Source organism: Bufo gargarizans, chromosome 8, assembly GCF_014858855.1.
Source record: "Bufo gargarizans isolate SCDJY-AF-19 chromosome 8, ASM1485885v1, whole genome shotgun sequence".
In the NCBI taxonomy this organism is placed as follows: Eukaryota; Metazoa; Chordata; class Amphibia; order Anura; family Bufonidae; genus Bufo; species Bufo gargarizans.
The window spans coordinates 114,985,989-115,013,875 of NC_058087.1; the positions used below are offsets into that span (position 1 = coordinate 114,985,989).

The following is a 27,887-nucleotide window of genomic DNA, read 5'->3' on the forward strand; positions in this document are numbered from 1 at the left end:
TATACTCAGTGGACCGCACCAGGGTAGCCCTTACTAGAGTCACCAGACTCCCTGAGTCCAGCAGAGCCTCCGCCGGAGTGTCTCCCACTTCCACCTGGCACAAGTGATCTAGATACTCTGGGGTACCTGTTGCACACATCCTCCTGGCATATAGCGACTGACGGTAGCCATAGTTAGTCTCCATGGGCTCAACCCGATGAGAACAGTCAGCCCTTACATGGCCAGGCTCCTGACCACGTCTGCAGACTATCGGAGCCAAGTCCGCCGTGGGTACATTCCGGGCAGGTTTTATTGTCTCAAATCTCTGGTCCTGGGGTAATTTTCGGGGTTTGCTGACCCCCCCCCCCCCCTGACAGAACCCTCCTTTAGATTCCTGGTAGCTTCATAGCGTTCCACCAGGTCCACCATCTCAAGAACATTGCCAGGACACACCTGACCAAAGGCCTCCAGAACATATCAGCTAATAGTCTATCCAGCATAGCCGGGGGACTCGGCACATCTGGCTGTAGCCACTTTTGCAAGAGATAGAGTAAGTCATAATACTCGGTCCTCAGCTGACTTAAACCCCCACTGATGTACCCGCTGGGCCCGGACCGTCACATTCATCCCCAGTCTTGCCAAAATCTCACCCTTTGCTTTTTGGTAGTCGGCCGCATGATCGTCCGGCAAGTCAAAGTGCACCCGCTGGGAATCGGATGCCAGGAATGGAGCGAGGAGCTGGTCACGGGGTAGCTTTTCCCTGATGTCCATTTTCTCGTACATTGCCAGGTAGGTTTTGATGTCGTCTGCACGGGTCGTCTTAGGAATCGCGGCACGGACTGCTTTCCAGGCATTGTGGACGCTCGGGGTTGCTCCTACTGTCTGCAAAGCTATCACGTGTTGTAGCAGCAACTGGTTAGTCTCCTGCTGCTGCTTATTAGCCTCGCGTTGCTGCAGGTTTGTCTCTCGCTTCTGCAGATTAGCCTCCATGAGGGCCTTCACAACAGCCTCCATTTTATCGTGGGGCACTGGTTGTAATACAGCTGGTTTAATGTATGACATACAACCGTGCCTGAAAAATGCAGAAACCAAAAATATCGGCGTTCTCGCCAGCCTCATTGCTCTTGCCCCAATTGTGGGGACTTGCTCTGGTAGACGGGATTAGCGGACCCAGTATAGAGGCAACAACAAGTTCTTTGGAACAAACAGTTCAGTGTTTTATTCACACTTTAGGCAAGTGACAAAACAAGCAGTCATATTCAAACAAAAAGTCACCTTGTGGTGTTGGTAGTAATTCACACCATGCGGAAATTCTGCCTCAAAGAGTCCTTGCTGATAGGAGCACCAACCTGTTTTCATGCCAAACAGGTAGCAATCCTTTATCCAGTCACAAGGCTCCCAGATCCCAACACAGAGACCTGGCTTATGAGCCCAGCTGCCTATTAACCACCTCAGCTCCACTAGCTTAAACACCCTTAATGACCAGACCACTTTTTCCATTTCTGCACTACACTATTTTAACGGTTTATTGCTCGGTCATACAACTTACCACCCAAATGAATTTTACCTCCTTTTCTTCTCACTAATAGAGCTTTCATTTGGTGGTATTTTATTGCTGCTGACATGTTTACTTTTTTTGTTATTAATCGAAATTTACAGAATTTTTTGCAAAAAAATGAAATTTTTCAGTTGTAATTTTTTTGTTTTTTTAACTACATTTCTATATAAATTTTTCTCAAAATGTATTGTTCTACATGTCTTTGATAAAAAAAAATGGTTTGGGTAAAAAAAATAAAAAAATGGTTTGGGTAAAAGTTATTGCGTTTACAAACTATGGTACAAAAATGTGAATTTCCGCATTTTGAAGCAGCTCTGACTTTCTGAGCACCTGTCATGTTTCCTGAGGTTCTACAATGGCCAGACAGTAGAAAAACCCGACAAATGACCCAATTTCGGAAAGTAGACACCCTAAGGTATTCGCTGATGGGCATAGTGCGTTCATAGAAGTTTTTATTTTTTGTCACAAGTTAGCGGAAAATTGTAAAAAAAAATCATAATTTTCCGCTAACTTGTGACAAAAAAATAAAAACTTCTATGAACTCGCCATGCTCCACCCGGAATACCTTGGGGTGTCTTTTTCCCAAAATGGGGTCACATGTGGGGTATTTATACATGATGGGCATAGTGAGTTCATGGAAGTTTTTACACAAGTTAGTGGAATATGAAACTTTGTAAGAAATAAATAAATCATAAAGTCTCATAATCCACTAACTTGTGACAAAAAATAAAAACTTCCATGAACTCACTATGCCCATCACGTATAAATACCCCACATGTGACCCCATTTTGGAAAGAAGACACCCCCAAGGTATTCCTGGTGAGGCATGGCGAGTTCATAGAAGTTTTTTTTTTTTTTTTGGCACGAGTTAGCGGAAATTGATTTTATTTTTTTTTTTCCCTCACAGAGTCTCCCTTTCCGCTAACTTGTAACAAAAAGGTCAATCTTTCATGGACTCAGTATGCCCCTCAGCGAATACCTTGGAGTGTCTTCTTTCCGAAATGGGGTCACATGTGGGGTATTTATACTGCCCTGGCATTTTAGGGGCCCTAAAGCGTGAAAAGAAGTCTAGAATATAAATGTCTAAAAATGTGATGCATTTGGATTCCGTGAGGGGTATGGTGAGTTCATGTGAGATTTTAATTTTTGTCACAAGTTAGTGGAATATGAGACTTTGTAAGAATAAACAAAAAAAAAAAACAATTTCCGCTAACTTGTGCCCAAAAAAGTCTGAATGGAGCCTTACAGGGAGATAATCAATGACGGGGGTGACCAGGGAGTCTATATGGGGTGATCACCACCCTGTCATTGATCACCCCCCTGTAAGGCTTCATTCAGACGTCCGTATGTGTTTTGCGGATCCGAGGTGATCCGGGGTGATCAGGGGGTCTATATGGGGTGATCACCCCCTTGTAAGGCTCCATTCAGACGACCGTATGTGTTTTGCGGATCCGATCCGTGGATCTGCAAAACACATACGGACCTCTGAATGGAGCCAGCCTTACAGGGGAGTGATCAATGACAGGGGTTGATCAGGAGGTTAATAAGGGGTTAATAAGTGACAGGTGGGGAAGGTGTAGTGTAGTGGTGTTTGGTGCTACTTTACAGAGCTGCCTGTGTCCTCTGGTGGTCGATCTAAGCAAAGGGGACCACCAGAGGACCAGGTAGCAGGTATATTAGACGCTGTTATAAAAACAGGGTCTAATATTCCTTTTACGATCGCCGCTGGCAGGCTGTAGATCCACTCGCTTACCTGCAGTTCCTGTGAACGCGCGTTCCTGTGTGCGCGCATTCACAGGAAATCTCGCGTCTCGACTGCCTCTGGAACGCAATCCTCCGTTAGGCGGTCCGGAGGCGGTTAAGGACAGCCAGGTGCTGCCAAATCCCAGACCGGTATTCAAAATCCAGTCAGATATTAATCACTTGGCTTTAAATCAGCCCAGCAGCACATGCTGGGAGGAAAATACCTGTTTTCTGAGAGAAAACCTCTCACTGTGTCACAATATACAGTCCTGATCAAAAGTTTTGAATGAGAAGGTGTGTGCAAACTTTTGGTCTGTACTGTGTGTGTGTGTGTATGTATGTGTATATATATATATATACACACACAGCGTATATATATGATTTAATATATCTCTGGCACTATAAGAATTTGCAGAGGTCAGGGGTTAATCTCCAGTTATATGCCGTCATGGTGGCTTCATGGAAAAAGTATGACTAATTCCGATTTAGGGCTTTTTCACACTTGGGTTGTCCGGATCCGTCGTGTACTCCATTTGCCGGAATTACACAATTACACACCGGATCCGGAAAAACGCAAGTGAACTGAAAGCATTTGAGGACGGATCAGTCTTCAAAATGCGTTCAGTGTTACTATGGCAGCCAGGACGCTATTAAAGTCCTGGTTGCTATAGTAGTAGTCGGGAGCGGGGGAGCTGTATACTTACCGCCCGTGTGGCTCCCGGGGCACTCCGGAATGACGTCAGAGCGCCCCATGCGCATGGATGACGTGATCCATGCGATCACGTCATCCATGTGCGTGGGGCGCCCTGACGTTACTCTGAAGCGCCCCGGGAGCCGCACGGACGGTAAGTATACTGCTCCCCCGCTCCCCACTACACTTTACCATGGCTGCCAGGACTTTAGCGTCCTGGCAGCCATGGTAACCATTCCGAAAAAGCTAAACGTCGTATCCGGTAATGCGCCGAAACAACGTTTAGCTTAAGGCCGGATGCGGATTAATGCCTTTCAATGGGCATTAATTCCGGATCCGGCCTTGCGGCAAGTGTTTAGGATTTTTGACCGGAGCAAAAAGCGCAGCATGCTGCGGTATTTTCTCCGGCCAAAAAACGTTTCGGTCCTGAACTGAAGACATCCCTGATGCATCCTGAACGGATTTCTCTCCATTCAGAATGCATGGGGATAATCCTGATCAGGATTCTTCCGGCATAGAGCACCGACGACTGAACTCTATGCCGGAACAGAACAACACAAGTGTAAAAGAGCCCTTAACTTTCTATGGAGTTGTGTGAGGGCTTATTTTTTTGCTGGATGATTTGTAGTTTTCATTACTATCATTTTGGGGTAAAGTACCCTTTTGAACGCTTGTTAATTTTTTGACGATTTTTTTTTTTTTTTTAATTTCTTTTTTACAGCTTTCACCATAGGCCAGGAGATGATTTACATGATATTTGTATAGTGCAGGTCGTTATGTATGCAGCAATACCAAACCATGGAGAGATTTTAGATTTGTAATTTTTTTCAATGGAAAAAATAGCATGTTTTTATTTTAATTTTTTTAAACTTTTTTTTAACCGCTTAATAATCAAGTGGATTTTAACGGCAATATTTTTATTGATTTTAAAATGCAATGCACTATGCCAATATAAATTACCCACTATACCAGGTCCCAGCCAGCCTTTTCACACCCTTTATCACATTTGTGGGAAACAGATGGGAGACAGAGGGCATCTGCTCCCTCTGTCACTGCTTACATGTGGCAAGCACCATTGCACGCGGCATGTAAAGAGTTAAACAGCCCTGGTCGGCTCTCCTGCCATTTTGGGATGTTAGAGCAGGAGCGCGGCTCTCATGTTAGAGCCAATACTCTGCACTCCGCTGTACAGTTGTTGCTGGTATCGAATTATCGATACCCAATTGATACTTTTGTACCAGTATTGATATGATACTGGGATTTGACATTTCCCGATATTAGGCTGTGCCACTGCGAAATCTAGTATCACAGAACATGACGCACCCTGCTCTCAGCAGGCTTTATGTTCTCTTTAGCAGCACAGGGGAGAAGGAATCTCTCTCCCTCCTCCCTGTACCGCTGCCACCAATAAGAAAGGGGCGGAGGAGGGGAGGTCCTGTGGCCACTGCACCACCAATTAAGAGAGGGGCGGAGGAGAGGAGGAGCTGTGGCCACTGGTCTACCAATGATGATAACTAAACCATTAATACAAATACAGGAGGCAGGTGCCAGCTGCAGAATCAGATAGCTGGCACCCGACCTCTATGACATTAGCGCTTGACATCTACAGCAGGTTGTTCCGGCAGGGAGAAGCCTGCTGAAGATTTCTGGATGCAGCATTGCTAGAAGCTGCCTGAAGGTCTGCCGCCCCCTTTAACTATAATGGGGACCAGTGGAGATCTGGCCTCAACCTGGTAAATATGCAGAGAATTGGCTAGATTAAAACCGCAGCAATGGGAGCATGTGTTCTTCTAAAACCTCTATAGCGGATAACTCTTTCAGCGGATACTGTCTTTCCATTGTATATGCTAATGCAACACCATAACGTTATAGACGCAGACTTTTGAACTGTGCGCTGATAACAAGCTGGATGCCCCCTGTTCTTTTGAGTCCGCAGAACACGGCACCCATGGTTTCCAGAAAGAATTTAAAATTTTGAGTCATGCGACCACAGAACAGTTTCTTATTATGCGTCAGTCAATTTTAAATGAGCATTGCCCCAAAGAAGACAGCAGCCTTTCTGGAACAGCCTTTCTGGAACAATGGCCTCTTCTTTGCATGATACATCTTTAACTTGTGTAAGTGGATTGCACTGTGAACTATTTTCACAGAAAATTATCTCTGGAAATATTCCCAAGCTCCTGCAGTGATTTCCAATACAGAATTATGTTCTTAATGCAGTTCCACCAGAGGGCCCGTATATCACGAGTATCCAGTATTGACTTTTAGCCTTGTCCCTTGCAGACGTGGATTTTTTTTCCAGTTCCTGAATCTTTTGAAGATTTTTTTTAGTACTGTAGCTGTTGGGATATTCAACATCTTAATTTTTTCGCAGGTTGGTGAACCTTTGCTCATCTTTGCTTCTGAGAGACTTTTCCTCTCTAACATGCTCTTTTCGTACCCAGTCATGGCTTTATTTTACTAGTGCCACCTACTTTTCCCAACATTTTGTTGACCCTGTATCAACATTTTTGAGAAGCATGGCTGCCATCAAGTTTTAGACCTGCATGCCAGTTTTCCTTCCAAAAGGATAAGAATACTGAGTGTCTCATGAGAAGATTGCCCTAGTTAGCTGAGTGGCCTTGGAGGTTCTTTTTCTCATTAGGGAGACCACCTAGTCTGTATGAGAATTATTTTATTCCAGCCAACTCTGCTCTGTTTTTTGGCGATATATGTGCAAATTAGCATATCTTACTTCTACTTACTACCACTTACTACTGGCATGGAAGAAAAGTTAATTTGAATACCTTTTATACCCAATATATGCAAATTAGCTTTTCTTAAAAAAAGGTTGAGGCTACCAACAGAGAAACATTGTTTTACGAAGTACTGATATTCAACACTTTGAGGAGACTAACACAAGGGGAGAATCTTATTATGAAAAAGTACTGATATTGATATTTTCCCCTGGAGGTAACCTGGTACTGTTCAATCAGTGCTTTTTCATAAAGATAAACTAATTTGCATACCTTTTGGGCTGCTGTGAAATATATTAAAATTATCTTTTCCTCCAAAAGATGCCTACATAAGTAAGATATGCTAATTTGCATATATCATTTCCAAAAAAACAAAGGATGGATAATAATATGTACATTACATGGTCTCTTTAACCTCCTCCAGTCCGCCCATAGGATATAAACGTCCTATGGGTGGACCTCTATTTCTGAACGGACGTTTCTGAACGTCCGTTCAGAAACTGCAGCTGCACGCTAATCGTGCAGCTGCTAATCGGGTTGCCCGCTGTCAGTGACAGCAGGGCAACCCAGAGAGAAGGCAGGGACAGTGCCCAGGTGTCCTTGCCTTCTGGATCGCTGCATACACAGCGCTTCCTGTTCCGGCCCCGGCGGTCATGTGACCGCCGGGACCGGAGCGTGCAGGAGCTGTGTGAGGTCTCTCACAGACCTCGATCAGCCCTGCTCTGAGGCTGTACAGCGCAGTATTGCGCTGTACAGCCTCTCTGGGGGGTGCATTTCTCCTGTAACTGGGGCTACTATGTCAGCCCCAGTTACAGGAGAAATCAACAGTGAAAAAAAAATAGAAAAAGTGAAGTAAATGTCCCCCAGAGGTCTTGTATGACCTTATGGGGGACGAAAAGTGTAAAATAAAAAAATAAAGTGTTGAAAAAATAAAATAAAAGGTTTCACATGTAAAAAAAAACCTCTTAGAACATGGAGACACTAAAATATCATTTTTATGGTTTTAAAAATGCTATTATTGTTTTAAAGTGAAACAAATAAAACAGACATATTTGGTATTGCCGCGTCCGTAAAAAACAGCTCTATAAAAATATCACATGACCTAACCCCTCGGGTGAACACCGTAAAAAAAAGAAAAAAAAAACTGTCAAAACAATCAATTTTTGTCACTTTACATCACAAAAAGTGCAACACCAAGTGATCAAAAAAGCGTATGTCCCACTAAATGGTACCAATAAAACCGTCACCTCATCCCGCAAAAAATGAGCCCCTACATAAAAAAATCTCTCAAAAAATAAAAAAAATATAGCTCTCGGAACATGGACAGATTAATACATAATTTTTTTGTTTCAAAAATGCTATTATTGTGTAAAACTTTAATAAATAAGAAAAAGTATACATATTAGGTATCGCCAAGTCCGTAACAATCTGCTCTATAAAAATGTCACTTGACTGAACCCTTCAGGTGAATGCTGTAAAAATAAATAAATAGAAACTGTGCTAAAACAACCCATTTTTTTGGTCACCTTGCCCCATAAAGTGTTATAATGAATGATCAAAAAATCATATGTACCCAATAGGGCTGAAACGATTATTCGAATAACTCGATTAAATCGAGTCAAAAAATTCATCGATGCAGTTTCCCTGCATCGAGGAATCGTTCAGATCACGTGATCACGGAGCGGGAGTGAAATTAAGCGTCTCACTCATCGCTTCCGTGTCCTCCGGAGGCCAGAGAGGCAGGACTGAGCGGCCGGCACAGCTGAGGGAGGAGGAGGGAGTCTCTCCCTCCCCACTGTGCCGCTGAAGACCAAGTAGAAGGAGGAGGGGAGGGACTGAGTAGGAGGAGGAGGGGAGGGGAGGGACTGTGGCCACTGCGCCACCAATGAATGTGCCGGCCATATCCCACAGGGTCCCCCTCCTCCCCCCAATCATTGGTGGCAGTGTCAGTTCCGATCGGAGCCCCAGCAGTGTAATGCTGGGGCTCCGATCGGTTACCATGGCAGCCAGGACGCTGCTTAAGTCCTGGCTGCCATGGTATGTTAGTGAGCAGAGAGCAGCGCATTATACTCACGTGCGCTGTGGCCGGCGGTCGCTCCTTCTCATAAGTCTGTGCGGCGCATTGCTAATGCTGTAAGCATTAGCAATCCGCCGCACAGACAGAAGAAGGAGCGACCGGCGGCCACAGCGCTCGTGAGTATAATGCGCTGCTCTTTGCTCACTAACATACCATGGCAGCCAGGGCTTCAGTAGCGTGACTCCTGGCTGCCATGGTAACCGATCGGAGCCCCAGCATTACACTGCTGGGGCTCCGATCGGAACTGCAAACTGCCACCAATGATGGGGGGGGGGAGGAGGGGGACCCTGTGGGATATGGCCGGCACATGTATAAAGTTATTGGTTTGGAGGGGTTAATGGAAGCACCTTGGCATTAGGCATGTATAAAGTTATTAACCCCTTCAAACCAATAACTTTATACATACCTAATTACGTACGTTACTTTAAGTAGCTTTTTCTTATTAGATTACTCGATGAATCGAGAAATATAATCGATAGAATACTCGATTACAAAAATATTCGTTTACTGCAGCCCTAGTACCCAAAAATAGTAGCAATTAAACTGGCACCTTATCCCCTAGTTTCCAAAATGGGATCACTTCTTGGGAGTTTCTACTGTAAGGGTGCATCAGGGGGCTTCAAATGGGACATGGCATCTAAAAACCATGTGGAGTTCCTTTTCTCCTGCGCCCTGCCGTGTGCCCATACAGCAGTTTATGACCACATGTGGGGTGTTTCTGTAAACCGCAGAATCTGGGTAATGAATATTGAGTTTTGTTTGGCTGTTAACCATCGATGTGTTAAAGAAAAAATTGGATTAAAATGGAAAATCTGCCCAAAAAGTGAAATTAAAAAATATGATCTCCATTTTCCTTTAATTCTTATGGAACGCCTAAAGGGTTAACAAAGTTTGTAAAATCGGTTTTAAGTAACATGAGGGGTGTAGTTTCTACAATGGGGTCATTTATGGGGGTAACTACTATGTAAGCCCCACAAAGTGACTTCAGACCTTAAAAAGTGGGTTTTGGCAATTTTCTTCTGAAGAATTGCTTCTAAATTTCTAAGCCTTCTAACGTCCTAAAAAAAATAAAATGACATTTCCAAAATGATGCCAACATAAAGTAGACATATGGGGTATGTTAAGTAATAAATATTTTATGAGGTATCACTTTCTGTTTTAAAAGCAGAGAAATTGAAATTTAGAAAATTGCGAATTTTTCAAAATTTTGGGTAAATTTGGGATTTTTTTCATAAATAAAGGTGAAATATATTGACTCAAATTTATGACTATCATGAAGTACAATGTGTCACGAGAAAACAATCTCTGAATGACTTGGATAAGTAAAGGCGTTCCAAAGTTATTACCACATAAAGTGAGATATGTCAGTTTTGCAAAATTAGGCCTGGCTAACCTGGGCAATTTTTTCCTGAGACACTAGCTACTCTCCTTTTGTAAGGAGAACTGGCTTGCATGGCTGATTCAGAGAACCATATTATGGGGAGATTTAGTACTCTTGTTCTTTTGGAAGGTGAACTGACTTGTACGTCCCTTTTGCAATGGAGTATTATGAGTTGGAAATCAGTAGAACGGAGTATGGTAAAATGTCTCGCCTTCAACATCTGATATACAGTGGAGGAAATAATTATTTGACCCCTCACTGATTTTGTAAGTTTGTCCAATGACAAAGAAATGAAAAGTCTCAGAACAGTATCATTTCAATGGTAGGTTTATTGTAACAGTGGCAGATAGCACATCAAAAGGAAAATCGAAAAAATAACTTTAAATAAAAGATAGCAACTGATTTGCATTTCATTGAGTGAAATAAGTATTTGAACCCCTACAAACCATTAAGAGTTCTGGCTCCCACAGAGTGGTTAGACACTTCTACTCAATTAGTCACCCTCATTAAGGACACCTGTCTTAACTAGTCACCTGTATAAAAGACACCTGTCCACAGAATCAATCAATCAAGCAGACTCCAAACTCTCCAACATGGGAAAGACCAAATAGCTGTCCAAGGATGTCAGAGACAAAATTGTAGACCTGCACAAGGCTGGAATGGGCTACAAAACCATTAGCAAGAAGCTGGGAGAGAAGGTGACAACTGTTGGTGCGATTGTTCGAAAATGGAAGGAGCACAAAATGACCATCAATCGACCTCGCTCTGGGGCTCCACGCAAGATCTCACCTCGTGGGGTGTCAATGGTTCTGAGAAAGGTGAAAAAGCATCCTAGAACTACACGGGAGGAGTTAGTTAATGACCTCAAATTAGCAGGGACCACAGTCACCAAGAAAACCATTGAAAACACATTACACCGCAATGGATTAAAATCCTGCAGGGCTCGCAAGGTCCCCCTGCTCAGGAAGGCACATGTGCAGGCCCGTCTGAAGTTTGCCAATGAACACCTGAATGATTCAGAGAGTGACTGGGAGAAGGTGCTGTGGTCTGATGAGACCAAAATAGAGCTCTTTGGCATTAACTCAACTCGCTGTGTTTGGAGGAAGAAAAATGCTGCCTATGACCCCCAAAACACCGTCCCCACCGTCAAGCATGGGGGTGGAAACATTTTGCTTTGGGGGTGTTTTTCTGCTAAGGGCACAGGACAACTTATTCGCATAAACGGGAAAATGGACGGAGCCATGTATCGTGAAATCCTGAGCGACAACCTCCTTCCCTCTGCCAGGAAACTGAAAATGGGTCGTGGATGGGTGTTCCAGCACGACAATGACCCAAAACATACAGCAAAGGCAACAAAGGAGTGGCTCAAGAAGAAGCACATTAAGGTCATGGAGTGGCCTAGTCAGTCTCCGGACCTTAATCCAATCGAAAACCTATGGAGGGAGCTCAAGCTCAGAGTTGCACAGAGACAGCCTCGAAACCTTAGGGATTTAGAGATGATCTGCAAAGAGGAGTGGACCAACATTCCTCCTAAAATGTGCGCAAACTTGGTCATCAATTACAAGAAACGTTTGACCTCTGTGCTTGCAAACAAGGGTTTTTCCACCAAGTATTAAGTCTTTTTTTGTTAGAGGGTTCAAATACTTATTTCACTCAATGAAATGCAAATCAGTTGCTATCTTTTATTTAAAGTTATTTTTTTGATTTTCCTTTTGATGTGCTATCTGCCACTGTTACAATAAACCTACCATTGAAATGATACTGTTCTGAGACTTTTCATTTCTTTGTCATTGGACAAACTTACAAAATCAGTGAGGGGTCAAATAATTATTTCCTCCACTGTATGTTCTATTGTGAATAAAATATGGGTTATTGAAATTTGCAAATCATTACATTCTGCTTTTTGTTAGCCCAGCTCCCCGTGCCTGCGATTCTGTCCCCACAAGCAGGTACGTGCGCCGGGCTTCTTCACTCCTTCCCGCTGCTGCACACTGGTGCCTTCCACAGGCATCGGTTCTTGCCTTCTTACAGGCAGGCTGTCAGTGTATGACACTGGTAATAAACTGACATATGTATTGTAATGCATTGCAGAGGGGATCTGAACCCCAAAAGTTGAAGTGCCACAGTGGGACAAAAATAAAAAGTTTTCCCATGATTACGGTAAGTTGTATAAAATTGTAAAAAATAGGGAGAAAAAAAGAAAAATAGACATATTAGGTATCGCCGCATCCGTATCGATAGGCTATATAAAAATATCACATGATTCAGTGATTCATCCAGTGAGGTGAACGCCGTAGAAATAAATAAAAACAGTGTCAAAACAGCTTGAATCACAAAAAGTGTGATACTAAGCAATTAAAAAGTCTTATCTACCCCAAAATGGTACCAATCAAACCGCCATTTCATCCCGCAAAATATGAGCCCCTACATAAGACTATTTCAAAGTTGTAACCACATAAAGGGATATGTCAGCTTTGCAAAAATTGGTCAGGCAGGAAGGTGAAAACCTGCCTGGGTTAGAAAAGGTTAAAATTGGGGTGGTAATTTTTAAACATTTCTCTTCAAATACATTTTTGCTTTCGTCTAATTCAGCATATTTATACAATATAGTACTCTAAATAATGACCTTCTATATTGTTTCAAACCATTATTTTTTTTATCTTTATTTTTTTTTTGTCAAAACTTGTACAGAATTATCTCATATACAAAAAAATATGATTGATGTTACAGTCTGCTTATGTTATACAAGTCTGTCTCGTGTTTTACATTTTTACACCAAAAGAAAATAAAAAACTATTGTGGTATACTGGATATACGCCTATTTATACACTTGAACCAAATAATATGAAGATAGGCGCTAAAACTAAATAAATTTTACTTTATTAGGTATTCTGTATTAAAATAAAGGGTGTCCACCTATCAGTGCCACGGTCAACACTGACTAATATTTGATTTTTAATAGTTGAAAACAACCTACATCTATATCCAGGACATTAACCCGGAAGGTGTGTAGGTCTCACAAACTAGACCCACCAACACATAAGGGGGCTCAATTCACCACAGGGTCCAATGCAAGCAACCCGGGTGAAAAAACTATCTGGGAGGATCCCTGGTGCTGTAAAAACCACCAGGTAACACTCCTAACAGTGAGTGTAGGCGCGCATACACTCACTGCACCAAGATAGTAACGGTGCAGGACTGTGACAGAGCATTAACCATTACTCCAAAAGTGGTGTATGGAGCAAGGATTGCACTGACACACTCCTTTATGTTATCAGCTCAACGCGTTTCCATGCATAAATGCTGAACTTCATCAGGAGCTGTGTGCACCATACTTCATCAAAGCCCACAGCCTCTGCATTGATGTTAGACAGAGGCGGTAGATAACATGGAACAGTAGAGTACCCTGCCTAACACCGAGTCCCTCTAGTGTGAGGTACGGTGTTTTGAACAACAGACCACTGTCCTGCCTAAAGCTAAACACCTCTAGGTTGAGGCGTAGCGTGCTAGTGTGCAATCACATCGGCGCTGTAATTGGCGGCCATTACAGCGCCGATGTGATTGCACACTAGCACGCTACGCCTCAACCTAGAGGTGTTTAGCTTTAGGCAGGACAGTGGTCTGTTGTTCAAAACACCGTACCTCACACTAGAGGGACTCGGTGTTAGGCAGGGTACTCTACTGTTCCATGTTATCTACCGCCTCTGTCTAACATCAATGCAGAGGCTGTGGGCTTTGATGAAGTATGGTGCACACAGCTCCTGATGAAGTGCAGCATTTATGCATGGAAACGCGTTGAGCTGATAACATAAAGGAGTGTGTCAGTGCAATCCTTGCTCCATACACCACTTTTGGAGTAATGGTTAATGCTCTGTCACAGTCCTGCACCGTTACTATCTTGGTGCAGTGAGTGTATGCGCGCCTACACTCACTGTTAGGAGTGTTACCTGGTGGTTTTTACAGCACCAGGGATCCTCCCAGATAGTTTTTTCACCTGGGTTGCTTGCATTGGACCCTGTGGTGAATTGAGCCCCCTTATGTGTTGGTGGGTCTAGTTTGTGAGACCTACGCACCTTCCGGGTTAATGTCCTGGATATAGATGTAGGTTGTTTTCAACTATTAAAAATCAAATATTAGTCAGTGTTGACCGTGGCACTGATAGGTGGACACCCTTTATTTTAATACAGAATACCTAATAAAGTAAAATTTATTTTGTTTTAGCGCCTATCTTCATATTATTTGGTCCAAAAGAAAATAATACAAAATAAAACCTCAGATTAGAACTCAAGCATCGTCCTTTGATATGCATGAACAATGTTTAAACTGCATTGGAAAATATGATGGATGTAAAACCATACCTCATAATATTACTACCAATAGTTCTCCTAGTCCTCCTCTCAGTCTTCCTCCAGGCGCGCCAGACCATCAGACGTAAGGCTTAGGTAAAAGAGACAGGCTGAACTAGATGGATAGATGTCTTTTTTCAGTCTTATAAACTATGTTACTATCCAGGCCGCCCAACGCCTCTCAAATTTACCTATACAGTGATTTATTAATTTTTAAGGGCCATAATCCTTTCATATAAGCATGTCTTGACTATCCTTGACCTAATTTCCACCATGCAGGGTATCACAGGGGATTTCCAATGATGGGCGATTGCTAATTTTGCAGCAAGACATATGTGTGCGCTGATTACTCACCCATGTATTGGAATATCTTCTAAGCCTATAAAAAAAAAGTGCCATTGATGGGGAGGGGGAGACATGATTGCCATATTTGAGTGAGGTGTGGACTACCCATCAAAATGTGGAAAAGGGTTCTTCGACCCCCACAGCCTCTCCAGTACTCTGTGAAGACTCCTGGAAGATTCCAAGACAATAAGGGTGATGTCTTTTGAAATTTAGCTTTCTCACCCAAAAGATCATACAAAGGTGTATGTCCTGTTATTGTGCCTGAACACCACTTCCACATCAGGAATATTTTGGCACATGCCAAGGTTGAGAAGGGATCGAGCCTGCTCAATTTTTTGGTATTAGAAAAAGTCATGTTTAGGGATATCATACGTTTGCATGAGCGAAAGGAAAGGTTTAAGTGTTATCCCTTGAAAAAGCAGGGAAGCAAAGTCCAATCCCTTCACCTCCCAGGCGCACAGATCCAAATGGGAAATGAAAAGTTCCAAATCTCTTAATGGAGCCCATTAAGTAAAATTAAGAGTAGTTCCAGGAGCTTTCATATGGGGTATTTTCCAGTGCTTTAGTGAGAAACTGACCATAGCGGTAGGTTTTTGGAAGCTTGGAAATGTGTGGGTCAGAGATGCTCTCAGTAGAGATTTTAAAGAGCCCAATAGTACAGTGGATTGTTCCATTTGTACCCAAATAAGGGAGGTGTCCTCATCACTTCATTTGTGCCATTTGAGTGTCCAAAAAGTAATCGTAGATGTGTGGCAGGCCTAGGCTTCTGCAATGCTTATGTCTCTGTATTATTTGGGCTGCTATTCTACGTTTTGAAGAATGCCAAATAAAAGTGTTTAATAACTGATTCGCTTTCTGAAAGAAGCTCTCAGGTGGCAAAATGGGTAGAGTACTAAAGATGTAGAGAAATTTGTAGAAGTAGTGTAGACCTTTTACAAGATGTTACGTAGCCAATCCATGAGATTTCTAGGGTACAGTAACGCTTTAATTCCTGTTCTATGGACTTTAGTTGTGGGAGGTAATTGGTTTTATATAAGGATTGCTTCAAGGGGATTAAATAGATTTCTAGATATTTTATGGATGAAGATTGCCAATGAAATGTGTATTTCTGTTTGAGATGTCCATGTATCTGGGCCTTGATATTAAGTGGGAGTATCTGTGACTTCACAAGGTTTAGTTTATAATAAAGCCTCATGCACACGACCATCAGTTTTTTATGGCCATCACTTAAAAAACACACATGAAAAATGGATGAATTTGATTGGCAGTTATTTCTAGACCCATTCTTCCGAGAACACCCACAGGATAGTAGGCCCCCAGCTAAAATAATGTCCCCCATGTAGGCCCCCAGCTAAATAAATGTCCCCCACAGTGTATATAATTTTTTTATATTGCCCCCAGCATTAATAATGCCCCCATGTAAACCCTCAGCTAAATAAATGTCCCCCACAGTGTATATAATTTTTTTATAGTGTCCTCAGCTTTCATAATGACCCCATGTTATCCCCAGCTAAATAAATGTCCCCCATGGTGTATATAATCTTTTTAACCGCCCTTAGCTTTAACAATGCCTCCAGTGTAGGCCCCATCTTAATTAATGGGGTACGGTATAGTGTTTTAATGGCATCGGTGAGATAACCAGTGGATCCCAAATGATCAAGACTAAAAAATTGAAGGACAAGTTAATACAGTCGAATGCTTTTTCAGCGTCCATAGCAACTAAGAGTGCAGGGTATTTGGATTGTTCTGTCTGGTCAATAAGATACAGGAGGCGCCTGGTGTTGTCTGAGGCTTGCCTACCTTTGACAAATTCAGCTTGATCTGAATGTATAATAAGGGGAAGTGTGATTCTAGAGGCTATGAGCTTGGAAAATATTTTTACATTCGTGTTAAGAAGGGATATTGGGCAGAAGTTTTGGGGACAACTCGGGTCCTTTCCTGGTTTGGGGAGGGTTACTATGGTGGCCTCTAACATTTCCTAATCAAAGGAACCTCTAGAAATTACTTCTGAGAATATGTTAAGCATGTGTGGGTTTAATATATCTTTATAGGCTTAAAAGTAAATATTGGAGAGGCCATCTGGGCCAGGAGCCTTATGTAAAGGGAGATTTTTAAAGGGGTTGTCCGGGTTCAGAGCTGAACCTGGACATACCCTTATTTTCACCCAGGCAGCCCCCCTGAGGCTAGCATCGGAGCATCTCATGCGCCGCTGCGCTCCCTTGCCCTGCACTAAATCGCGCAGGGCAAGGTCTCTTTTGTTTTCAATAGCACACTGCCGGGCGGAAACTTCCGATGGGCAGGATTTAGCTCTGCCCTAGCTGTTTTACTGACAAGAATGGTGCTAAATCCCGCCCATCAGTGCTGGTGACATCACCGGGCTTCCTCGCAGCCCCATGGAGAGCCCCGGTACGTCACCGGATCTCCAAAAAATGCGCGATTTAGCGTAGGGCAAAGGAGAGCATCGGATCATGAACTGCTCTGATGCTCAAGTCATGGAGCTGCCGGGGTGACAATGGAGGTATGTCCGGGTTCAGCTCTGAACCCGGACAACACCTTTTAATGGTGTGTAATATTTAATTCTCTGTTATAGGGGGTTCAGTGTATTGACTTGATCGGGGGATAATTATGGGAGGGATCATTTTCTTAAAAAATATGATATGTCCGATTGAGAAGGGGGCATGGTCCCATTAGCCTTCAAATTATAAAGGGACAAATAATATTCCTGAAATCAGATTGCTATGTCTTTTTGGGTCGTACAACTTATGAGATCCTGTTGAGTGAAACAAGAATGGAATTCTCGAATTTAGAGCCTTCTGTTTTGTCCTTTTAGCTAATAGCTTGCCGCAATTATTGTTTTGAGAATAGTATTGTGCATTTAGTGTTCACATCAGTTTTTTGTATGAGTATAAAAGGCATTTGTTCATTGTAATTCTCAGCTGGCGGATCTGAGTATGATAGTGAGGGGAAGGTAATTTTTTGTTCAGAGCCTCAATGTTTTGGAGCATTTGGTACTTCTCGGTAAGACGCTTCTCCCTGTCTCTTTTTTCCTATTGACCCAATTTAATAAAAACACCCTGAATATACGCCTTATAGGCATTCTGCAGGTATCAGTTTTTTTTGATAATGAGCCAGAGTTCAGTTGGAAATATGCTGTTATAGCCCTGCAAATTTCCTCTCTATATGAAGTGAGCTATGAAAAGGCATTATCCCTCCATAGAGATGAGGCAGGGTGAATATAAGCCTCTTCTAGGGTCAGTGATGGCAGCATTATCAGACCATGTAATAGTTTCAATCGTAGAGGAGGAAACATTTTGGAGCAGAGAACTGCCAACTAGGAACAAGTCTATCCTAGAGTATGTATTAAAAGGATGAGAGTGAAAAGTATTTTTCAGAGCCATGCTGTATGCGCCAGATATCCTAGACATGTTATCTGTGGATTATCTGCACTAAGTTATCAGTGCTCCATTGGGATGTAGGTGTGGTATCCCAAGTTGCATCCAGGATTGTGTTAAAGTCACCACAGTTTATAAAATTTCCCTGTTTGACTTTACCTTCTGAAACACCCAATTCAAAAAAGTGCACTTGTCTGCGGTTAGGGTCATTTACAGTAACCAGTGTATATTGGACATTGTTGACAAGACCCACTAGTATGATATATCTCCTCCTTAAATCAGTAGTAAGGGAAGTCAAAGAAAAGGTTACAGTGTTTCTAATGGCTAGGAGAACTCCTCTGTTTTTTCTTATAATGTGCCCGGCACAAAATATATCTGATTTTAAAGACAGTGCTTCTTTCCACAAAAGGGATCTTTTGTAAGTTCTATTAAGATCCTTAACGTCCAATAACTATTCCTTAGGGGTGACACAGTGGGCAACCCATTATTTTTTTATAATTTTATCACACTTGTATTTTGAAACATTTCTAGTATTTTCTGATATTTTCCTCTATCTTTTTATTTCACCAGAGACTGATTGTATGTTTGGAAGAATCACTGTATATACACAATATAAGAGACATGAAAGTTCTGCACACTATCCGAGAAACACCCCCAAACCCTGCAGGTATGTGTCTAAAATGTGTTGTGCCGATTACCCAAAGTCAAAGTAAAATATTGCTATTCATTTATGCTCTGTACACCTTGGCATTATACAGGGTCATTCAAAAAGGATGGTGAAAAAAGTAAAGGTCTGTAGTTAAAGTAAACAAATTCTAATCTTGAAAAATGATCTCTTTCATCCCCGTTTTTCTTTTTTTCATTTTTGTGTTTTTGTTTTTTATTCCTTGCCTTTCCGGGCCCATAACTTTTATATTTTCTTGTTCACATAGCTGTATGATGGCTTGTTTTTTGCGGGACAAGTTGCACTTTTTAATTTTACAGTTAAATATTACATACGATCTAGTGAGGAGCTGTAAAAAAATCTAAACGAAGGTGAAATTGGGTTTTGTTTTTACAACCTGTTACTTTCATTCTCCAGGTCAGTACTATTATGTTTTTTAAGTTTTTCTTAAGTTTTAATACTGAAAAAAATAAAAACCTTGACAAAAATTATTTCTTTATTTTCAATGCTATATTCTAACCCCTATAACTTTTTTGACGTTATGTGTATGGATCTGTGTGAGGGCTTATTTTTTGCTGAGTGATCTGTACTTTTCATTGATCATATAGGGAGTGACTTTTTGATCATTTATATTTAATTTTTTTGTGGGAGGTGAAGCAAAGCAAATTCAACCATTTAGACATGGCGATGCCCATGATGTGTGTTTTTGTATATTTGCACCATTCTTTTTGAATCAACCTGTATTTGTACATCCGATTAGTTTTAGTTCCTTGAAATAAAGATTTTCTTGTTTGGTGTAGTGGAGATAAATGGCACAGTCCACCAAGTATTTGCCCCACTAGGATGGCCCCAGTCACGACACAAGTGCAGTGATTCTTCGCCCAGGGGGTGGTGTCATCACTGTATGGCACACATTAAATACCCCGTTCAACCAATCCAGACCTTGTCAAATAAAAAGTTAAATGCATTCACCAGTCTCTAAACAATGTGCACATTAGAGGCTGCACTCACGTGATGCAGGTCATCACGTGACTAACTAGTCACATGATTAGCCGCTAAGTCACGTGATGTCGCAGGTCGTGCCGCAATAGTTATATCCCAGAAAACGACAGGCAGCATCAGAATCAACGGGCGCCTGCACGGGCCTGATCTGTACAATGCTGCCTTCGATACGCCCAAAAAAATTAAAATAAATGATAAAACCATATACAGAAATACATGATCACGTGATTGATTTATTATAATTATGATTCTTTTTATTATCCACAATTTTGGCATATTCGGCACAAATAAATATAATTGTGTGTATGTGTATGTGTGTGTATATATATATATATATATATATATATATATATATATATATATATACATACATACATACACAAAGTACAGACCAAAAGTTTGGACACACCTTCTCATTCAAAGAGTTTTCTTTATTTTCATGACTATGAAAATTGTAGATTCACACTGAAGGCATCAAAACTATGAATTAACACGTGGAATTATATACATAACAAAAAAGTATGAAACAACTGAAAATATGTCATATTCTAGGTTCTTCAAAGTAGCCACCTTTTGCTTTGATTACTGCTTTGCACACTCTTGGCATTCTCTTGATGAGCTTCAAGAGGTAGTCACCTGAAATGGTTTTCACTTCACAGGTGTGCCCTGTCAGGTTTAATAAGTGGGATTTCTTGCCTTATAAATGGGGTTGGGACCATCAGTTACGTTGACGAGAAGTCAGGTGGATACACAGCTGATAGTCCTACTGAATAGACTGTTAGAATGTGTATTATGGCAAGAAAAAAGCATCTAAGTAAAGAAAAACGAGTGGCCATCGTTACTTTAAGAAATGAAGGTCAGTCAGTCAGTCTGAAAAATTGGGAAAACTCTGAAAGTAAGGTCTATTTGACCATGAAGGAGAGTGACGGTGTGCTGCGCCAGATGACCTGGCCTCCGCAGTCACCGAACCTGAACCCAATGGAGATGGTTTGGGGTGAGCTGGACCGCAGAGGGAAGGCAAAAGGGCCAACAAGTGCGTGAAAATCCCAGTAACTGAGCAGATTGTGAAATACTCAGAATGGCCCGTCTGGCACCAACAACCATGCCACGCTCAAAATTGCTTAAATCACCTTTCTTTCCCATTCTGACATTCAGTTTGGAGTTCAGGAGATTGTCTTGACTAGGACCACAACCCTACATGCATTGAAGCAACTGCCATGTGATTGGTTGACTAGATAATCTCATTAATGATAAATAGAACAGGTGTTCCTGATAATCCTTTAGGTGAGTGTATATACTGACAAGATTCCACGGCACTTCCAAAAATAGTGTTTTCACCAGAAAAAAACGCAACGTTTCAATCCACTCAGTGGGATCTTTCTCAAGCAGTGATGATAACAGAAATGGTTCTCAAGTATGGGTATATATACACACCCACATAAAAATTGATTTAACAAAAGCAATTAGTATAAAAGTATAGATAAAAAGTGATACATCGTGAAAATAAATGTACAAACATATTTGCTCTGGCAGACAGGCTTGCGGACGCAGTATAGAGGCAACGACAACGTCTTTGACTTAAACATTTCCGTTTTTTATTCACACATAAGGAAAGTGACAACAAAAAGTCAGTTTCAAGGAAAAAACTGTCACCTTGGGTGAAACAGAAATCCACGTACTTTCATCCAAACAAGATAGCCGGCCTTAATCCCGGCCCAAACTCTCAGGCTCCAACACAGAGACTGACAAAGCTCCACTGTCAGATGGAGGATAATCCACACCAGCTGAGACTGCTGGCTGGGTTTTATATCCCTAAACAAAACCCGGCCTGAAACGTGGGGAACAGCCACCCACCCTGCACTTTGGCTGCTCCCAGTAAGAACCGGCCCGGATCAGCTTTACAGCCACACTAAATAGCCAATAGTGTCAGTCTGCACTAGCTGCCGCTGACACTTAAAATTATCGGCTCTTACCTCACCGAGGCCAGGAACATCGGTGACACATATCTTCCAATGATGGTCCCTTGCGCTTTCCTACTATATATATCTATATATATATATATATATATATATATATATATATATATATACAGTACAGACCAAAAGCAAGTTTGGACACACCTTCTCATTCAGAGTTTTCTTTGTATTTATGACTATGAAGGCATCAAAACTATGAATTAACACATGTGGAATTATATATATAACAAACAAGTGTGAAACAACTGAAAATATGTCATATTCTAGGTTCTTCAAAGTAGCCACCTTTTACTTTGATTACTGCTTTGCACACTCTTGGCATTCTCTTGATGAGCTTCAAGAGGTAGTCACCTGAAATGGTCTTCCAACAGTCTTGAAGGAGTTCCCAGAGATGCTTAGCACTTCTTGGCCCTTTTGCCTTCTCTCTGCGGTCCAACTCACCACAAACCATCTCGATTGGGTTCAGGTCCGGTGACTGTGGAGGCCAGGTCATCTAGCGTAGCACCCCATCACTCTCTTTCATGGTCAAATAGCCCTTACTTTCAAAGTTTTCCCAATTTTTCGGACTGACTGACTGACCTTCATTTCTTAAAGTAATGATGGCTAGAGTTGAGCGAACACCTGGATATTCGGGTTTGAGAAGTTCGGCCGAACTTCCCGGAAATGTTCGGGATCCGAACCCGACCCTAACTTCGTCCCGAACCCGAACCCCATTGAAGTCAATGGGAACCCGAACTTTTCGGCACTAAAAAGGCTGTAAAACAGCCCAGGAAAGGGCTAGAGGGCTGCAAAAGGCAGCAAAATGTAGTTAAATCCCCTGCAAACAAATGTGGATAGGGAAATTAATAAAAATAAAATTAATAAAAATAAACCAATATCAATTGGAGAGAGGTCCCATAGCAGAGAATCTCGCTTCATGTCAGCAGAGAATCAGTCTTCATGTCATAGCAGAGAATCATGCTTCACGTCACCCAACATTGGAACAGTCCATTGTCATATAATTTAGGCCCCAGCACCCAGACAGAGGAGAGAGGTCCCATAACAGAGATTCAGGCTTCATGTCAGCGACTCAGCAGAAAATCAGTCTTCATGTCATAGTATAGAATCCGGCTTCACGTCACCCACCACTGGAACAGTCCATTGTCAGATATTTAGGCCCCGGCACCCAGGCTGAGGAGAGAGGTCCCATAACAGAGAATCTGGCTTCATGTTAGCAAAGAATCAGTCTTCATGTCATAGCAGAGAATCATGCTTCACGTCACCCACCACTGTAACAGTCCATTGTCAGATATTTAGGCCCTGGCACCCAGGCAGAGGAGAGAGGTCCCATAACAGAGAATCTGGCTTCATGTCAGCAGAGAATCAGTCTTCATGTCATAGCACAGAATCATACTTCGCATCACCCACCACTGGAACAGTCCATTGTCAGATATTTAGGCCCCGGCACCCAGGCTGAGGAGAGAGGTCCCATAACAGAGAATCTGGCTTCATGTCAGCAGAGAATCAGTCTTCATGTCATAGCAGAGAATCATACTTTACCTCACCCAACACTGGAACAGGCCACTGTCTGATATTTTTAGGCCCCGGCACCCAGACAGAGGAGAGGTTCATTCAACTTTGGGTTGCCCCGCAATATAATGGTAAAATAAAAATAGGATTGAATGAGGAAGTGCCCTGGAGTACAATAATATATGGGTAAGGGGAGGTAGTAAATGTCTAATTTGCACAAGGGATGGATAGGTCCTGTGGGATCCATGCCTGGTTCATTTTTATGAACGTCAGCTTGTCCACATTGGCTGTAGACAGGCGGCTGCGTTTGTCTGTAATGACGCCCCCTGCCATGCTGAATACACGTTCAGACAAAACGCTGGCCGCCGGGCAGGCCAGCACCTCCAAGGCATAAAAGGCTAGCTCTGGCCACGTGGACAATTTGGAGACCCAGAAGTTGAATTGGGCCGAACCATCAGTCAGTACGTGGAGGGGTGTGCACACGTACTGTTCCACCATGTTAGTGAAATGTTGCCTCCTGCTAACACGTTCCATATCAGGTGGTGGTGCACTTAGCTGTGGCGTGTTGACAAAACTTTTCCACATCTCTGCCATGCTAACCCTGCCCTCAGAGGAGCTGGCCGTGACACAGCTGCGTTGGCGACCTCTTGCTCCTCCTCTGCCTTGGGCTTCCACTTGTTCCCCAGTGACATTTGTGAATGCTCTCAGTAGCGCGTCTACCAACGTGCGCTTGTACTCGCGCATCTTCCTATCACGCTCCAGTGCAGGAAGTAAGGTGGGCACATTGTCTTTGTACCGTGGATCCAGCAGGGTGGCAACCCAGTAGTCCGCACACGTTAAAATGTGGGCAACTCTGCTGTCGTTGCCCAGGCACTGCAGCATGTAGTCGCTCATGTGTGCCAGGCTGCCCAGAGGTAAGGACAAGCTGGTCTCTGTGGGAGGTGTATCGTCATCGTCCTGCGTTTCCCCCCAGCCACGCACCAGTGATGGGCCCGAGCTGCGTTGGGTGCCACCCCGCTGTGACCATGCTTCATCCTCATCCTCCTCCACCTCATCCTCCAGTAGTGGGCCCTGGCTGGCCACATTTGTACCTGGCCTCTGCTGTTGCAAAAAACCTCCCTCTGAGTCACTTATAAGAGACTGGCCTGAAAGTGCTATAAATGACCCCTGTGCAAGGTAGAGTTCCACCTGATGGGTACGTCGCAAATGAGGCGGTGAGCGGGAAGGCCGAAGTTACGCTGTAGCGCAGACAGGCGAGCAGCTGCAGGATGTGAATGCCGGAAGCGTGAACAGACGGCCCGCACTTTATGCAGCAGCTCTGACATGTCGGGGTAGTTGTGAATGAACTACTGCACCACAAAATTCAGCACATGCGCCAGGCAAGGGATGTGCGTCAAGCCGGCTAGTCCCAAGGCTGCAACGAGACTTCGCCCATTATCGCACACCACCAGGCTGGGTTTGAGGTTCACCGGCAGCAACCTCTAGTCGGTCTGTTGTTCTATACCCCGCCACAACTCCTGTGCGGTGTGGGGCCTGTCCCCCAAACATTGGAGTTTCAGAATGGCCTGCTGACGTTTACCCCGGGCTGTGCTGAAGTTGGTGGTGAAGGTGTGTGGCTGACTGGATGAGCAGGTGGAAGAAGAGGAGGAGGAAGCCGAGTAGGAGGAGGAGGCAAAGAATGTTGCCCTGCGATCCTTGGCGGCCGTTGGACATGCGCCAAACAGCTCTCCGCCTGGGGCCTAGCCGCCACTACATTTACCCAGTGTGCAGTTAAGGAGATATATCATCCCTGTCTGTGCTTACTGGTCCACGTATATGTGGTTAGGTGGACCTTGCCACAGATGGCGTTGCGCAGTGCACACTCGATTTTATCGGATACTTGGTTGTGCAGGGAAGGCACGGCTCTCTTGGAGAAGTAGTGCCGGCTGGGAACAACATACTGTGGGACAGCAAGCGACATGAGCTGTTTGAAGCTGTCTGTGTCCACCAGCCTAAATGACAGCATTTCATAGGCCAGTAGTTTAGAAATGCTGGCATTCAGGGCCAGGGATCGAGGGTGGCTAGGTGGGAATTTATGCTTTTCTCAAATGTTTGTGAGATGGAGAGCTGAACGCTGCCGTGTGACATGGTTGAGATGCTTAGTGACAGAGGTGGTGGTGTTGGTGGTACATCCCCTGTTTGCTGGGCAGCAGGTGCCAACGTTCCTCCAGAGGCGGAGGAAGAGGCCGAGGCGGCAGCAGCAGAAGAGGTAGCAGGGGGAGCCTGAGTGACTTCCTTGTTTTTAAGGTGTTTACTCCACTGCAGTTCATGCTTTTAATGCAGGTGCCTGGTCATGCAGGTTGTGCTAAGGTTCAGAACGTTAATGCCTCGCTTCAGGCTCTGATGGCACAGCGTGCAAACCACTCGGGTCTTGTCGTCAGCACATTGTTTGAAAAAGTGCCATGCCAGGGAACTCCTTGAAGCTGCCTTTGGGGTGCTCGGTCCCAGATGGCGGCGGTCAGTAGCAGGCGGAGTCTCTTGGCAGCGGGTGTTCTGCTTTTGCCCACTGCTCCCTCTTTTGCTACGCTGTTGGCTCGGTCTCACCACTGCCTCTTCCTTCGAACTGTGAAAGTCAGTGGTACGACCTTCATTCCATGTGGGGTCTAGGACCTCATCGTCCCCTGCATCGTCTTCCACCCAGTCTTGATCCCTGACCTCCTGTTCAGTCTGCACACTGCAGAAAGACGCAGCAGTTGGCACCTGTGTTTCGTCATCATCAGAGACGTGCTGAGGTGGTATTCCCATGTCCTCATCAGGAAACATAAGTGGTTGTGCATCAGTGCATTCTATGTCTTCCACCGCTGGGGAAGGGCTAGGTGGATGCCCTTGGGAAACCCTGCCAACAGAGTCTTCAAACAGCATAAGAGACTGCTGCATAATTTGAGGCTCAGACAGTTTCTCTGGTATGCATGGGGGTGATGTGACAGACTGATGGGCTTGGTTTTCAGGCGCCATCTGTGCGCTTTCTGCAGAAGACTGGGTGGGAGATAATGTGAACGTTCTGCATCCACTGTCGGCCACCCAATTTACTAATGCCTGTATCTACTCAGGCATTACCATCCTTAGAACAGCATTGGGCCCCACCAAATATCGCCGTAAATTCTGGCGGATACTGGGACCTGAGGTAGTTGGTACGCTAGGAGGTGTGGCTGTGGTAGAACGGCCACGTCCTCTCTCAGCACCAGAGGGTCCACTACCATCACCACGACCATGTCCGCGTCCTTTACTAGATGTTTTCCTCATTGTTACCGTTCACCACAATAAGAAAAATGTTATTTGGCCCAATGTATTGAATTCAAATCCAGGCCTTTTTTTACAGACACCTAACACTGTCTGGCTATCTATTTAGGTACCGTATTACACTAAGGCTACTTTCACACTAGCGTTCGGGCGGATCCGTTCAGAACGGATCCGCCCATAATAATGCAGACGGAGGCTCCGTTCAGTACGGATCCGTCTGCATTATTTTAGCAAAAAAAAGCTAAGTGTGAAAATAGCCTAGTACGGATCCGTCCAGACTTTCAATGTAAAGTCAATGGGGGACGGATCCGCTTGAAGATTGAGCCACATTGTGGCATCTTCAAACGGATCCGTCCCCATTGACTTACATTGAAAGTCTGGACGGATCCGTACGGATCCGCACGCCTCCGCACGGCCAGGCGGACACCCGAACCCTGCAAGCAGCGTTCAGCTGTCCGCCTGTCCGTGCGGAGGCGAGCGGAGCGGAGGCTGAACGCCGCCAGACTGATGCAGTCTGAGCGGATCCGCCTCCATTCAGACTGCATCAGGGCTGGACGGCTGCGTTCGGGTCCGCTCGTGAGCTCCTTCAAACGGAGCTCACGAACGGAATACCGAACGCTAGTGTGAAAGCAGCCTAATACAGTAACAGCAGTAATGACAGATTTAGCTGAATATAAAGAATTGCTAAATTGGGAATTGTATTTCAACCCAGAACAAAAACTGTGCTTTGACGGACCCAAAATAACTTGACCAGCCTCAGCAATAACCACAGATTTAGCTGAATATAAATTTGAGGCCTATTATTTAGGCGCTGGGTGACAGGTATACGTTTACAGACAGAATTAGACTTGGAAATGCACAGTAGCGTGCGTGTGAAGTTATTGAGAATGACACTATCCGCACCTTCAATCTAATATACCCTTTTAATGAATAGATTTAAAGTAGCCCTGCTACAGCAGAAACCACTAGTTTAGGAAATTGCTAAGTTGGGAATTGTATTTCAACCTAGAACAAAAATATATCCTTTGCCAGACAGCAGACAGTATTACAATTGGCTGGCCACAGCTGAAACACCAGATTTAGGATACTGCTATTTTGGCAATTTTATTTTACCCCTCAATAAAATAGCAAGCACAGCCAAGCCCCTGATGTAGGATATAGCCAAAGAATAACCTCACTATTGATGGTTAAATGGAGTTGGTGACAGCTT

The 27,887-nt window shown here is 43.6% G+C and overlaps 1 protein-coding gene across 1 annotated transcript in view; it reads left to right on the forward strand.

Moving 5' to 3' along the window:
* The window catches only part of WIPI2 (WD repeat domain, phosphoinositide interacting 2), a 439,829-nt gene that overhangs the window by 146,854 nt on the left and 265,088 nt on the right, over positions 1–27,887 (forward strand). The window contains exon 4 of the mRNA XM_044302641.1: positions 18,818–18,914. Within this exon, the coding sequence (XP_044158576.1) occupies positions 18,818–18,914 (97 nt within the window). The remainder of the gene's footprint in view (positions 1–18,817; positions 18,915–27,887) is intronic.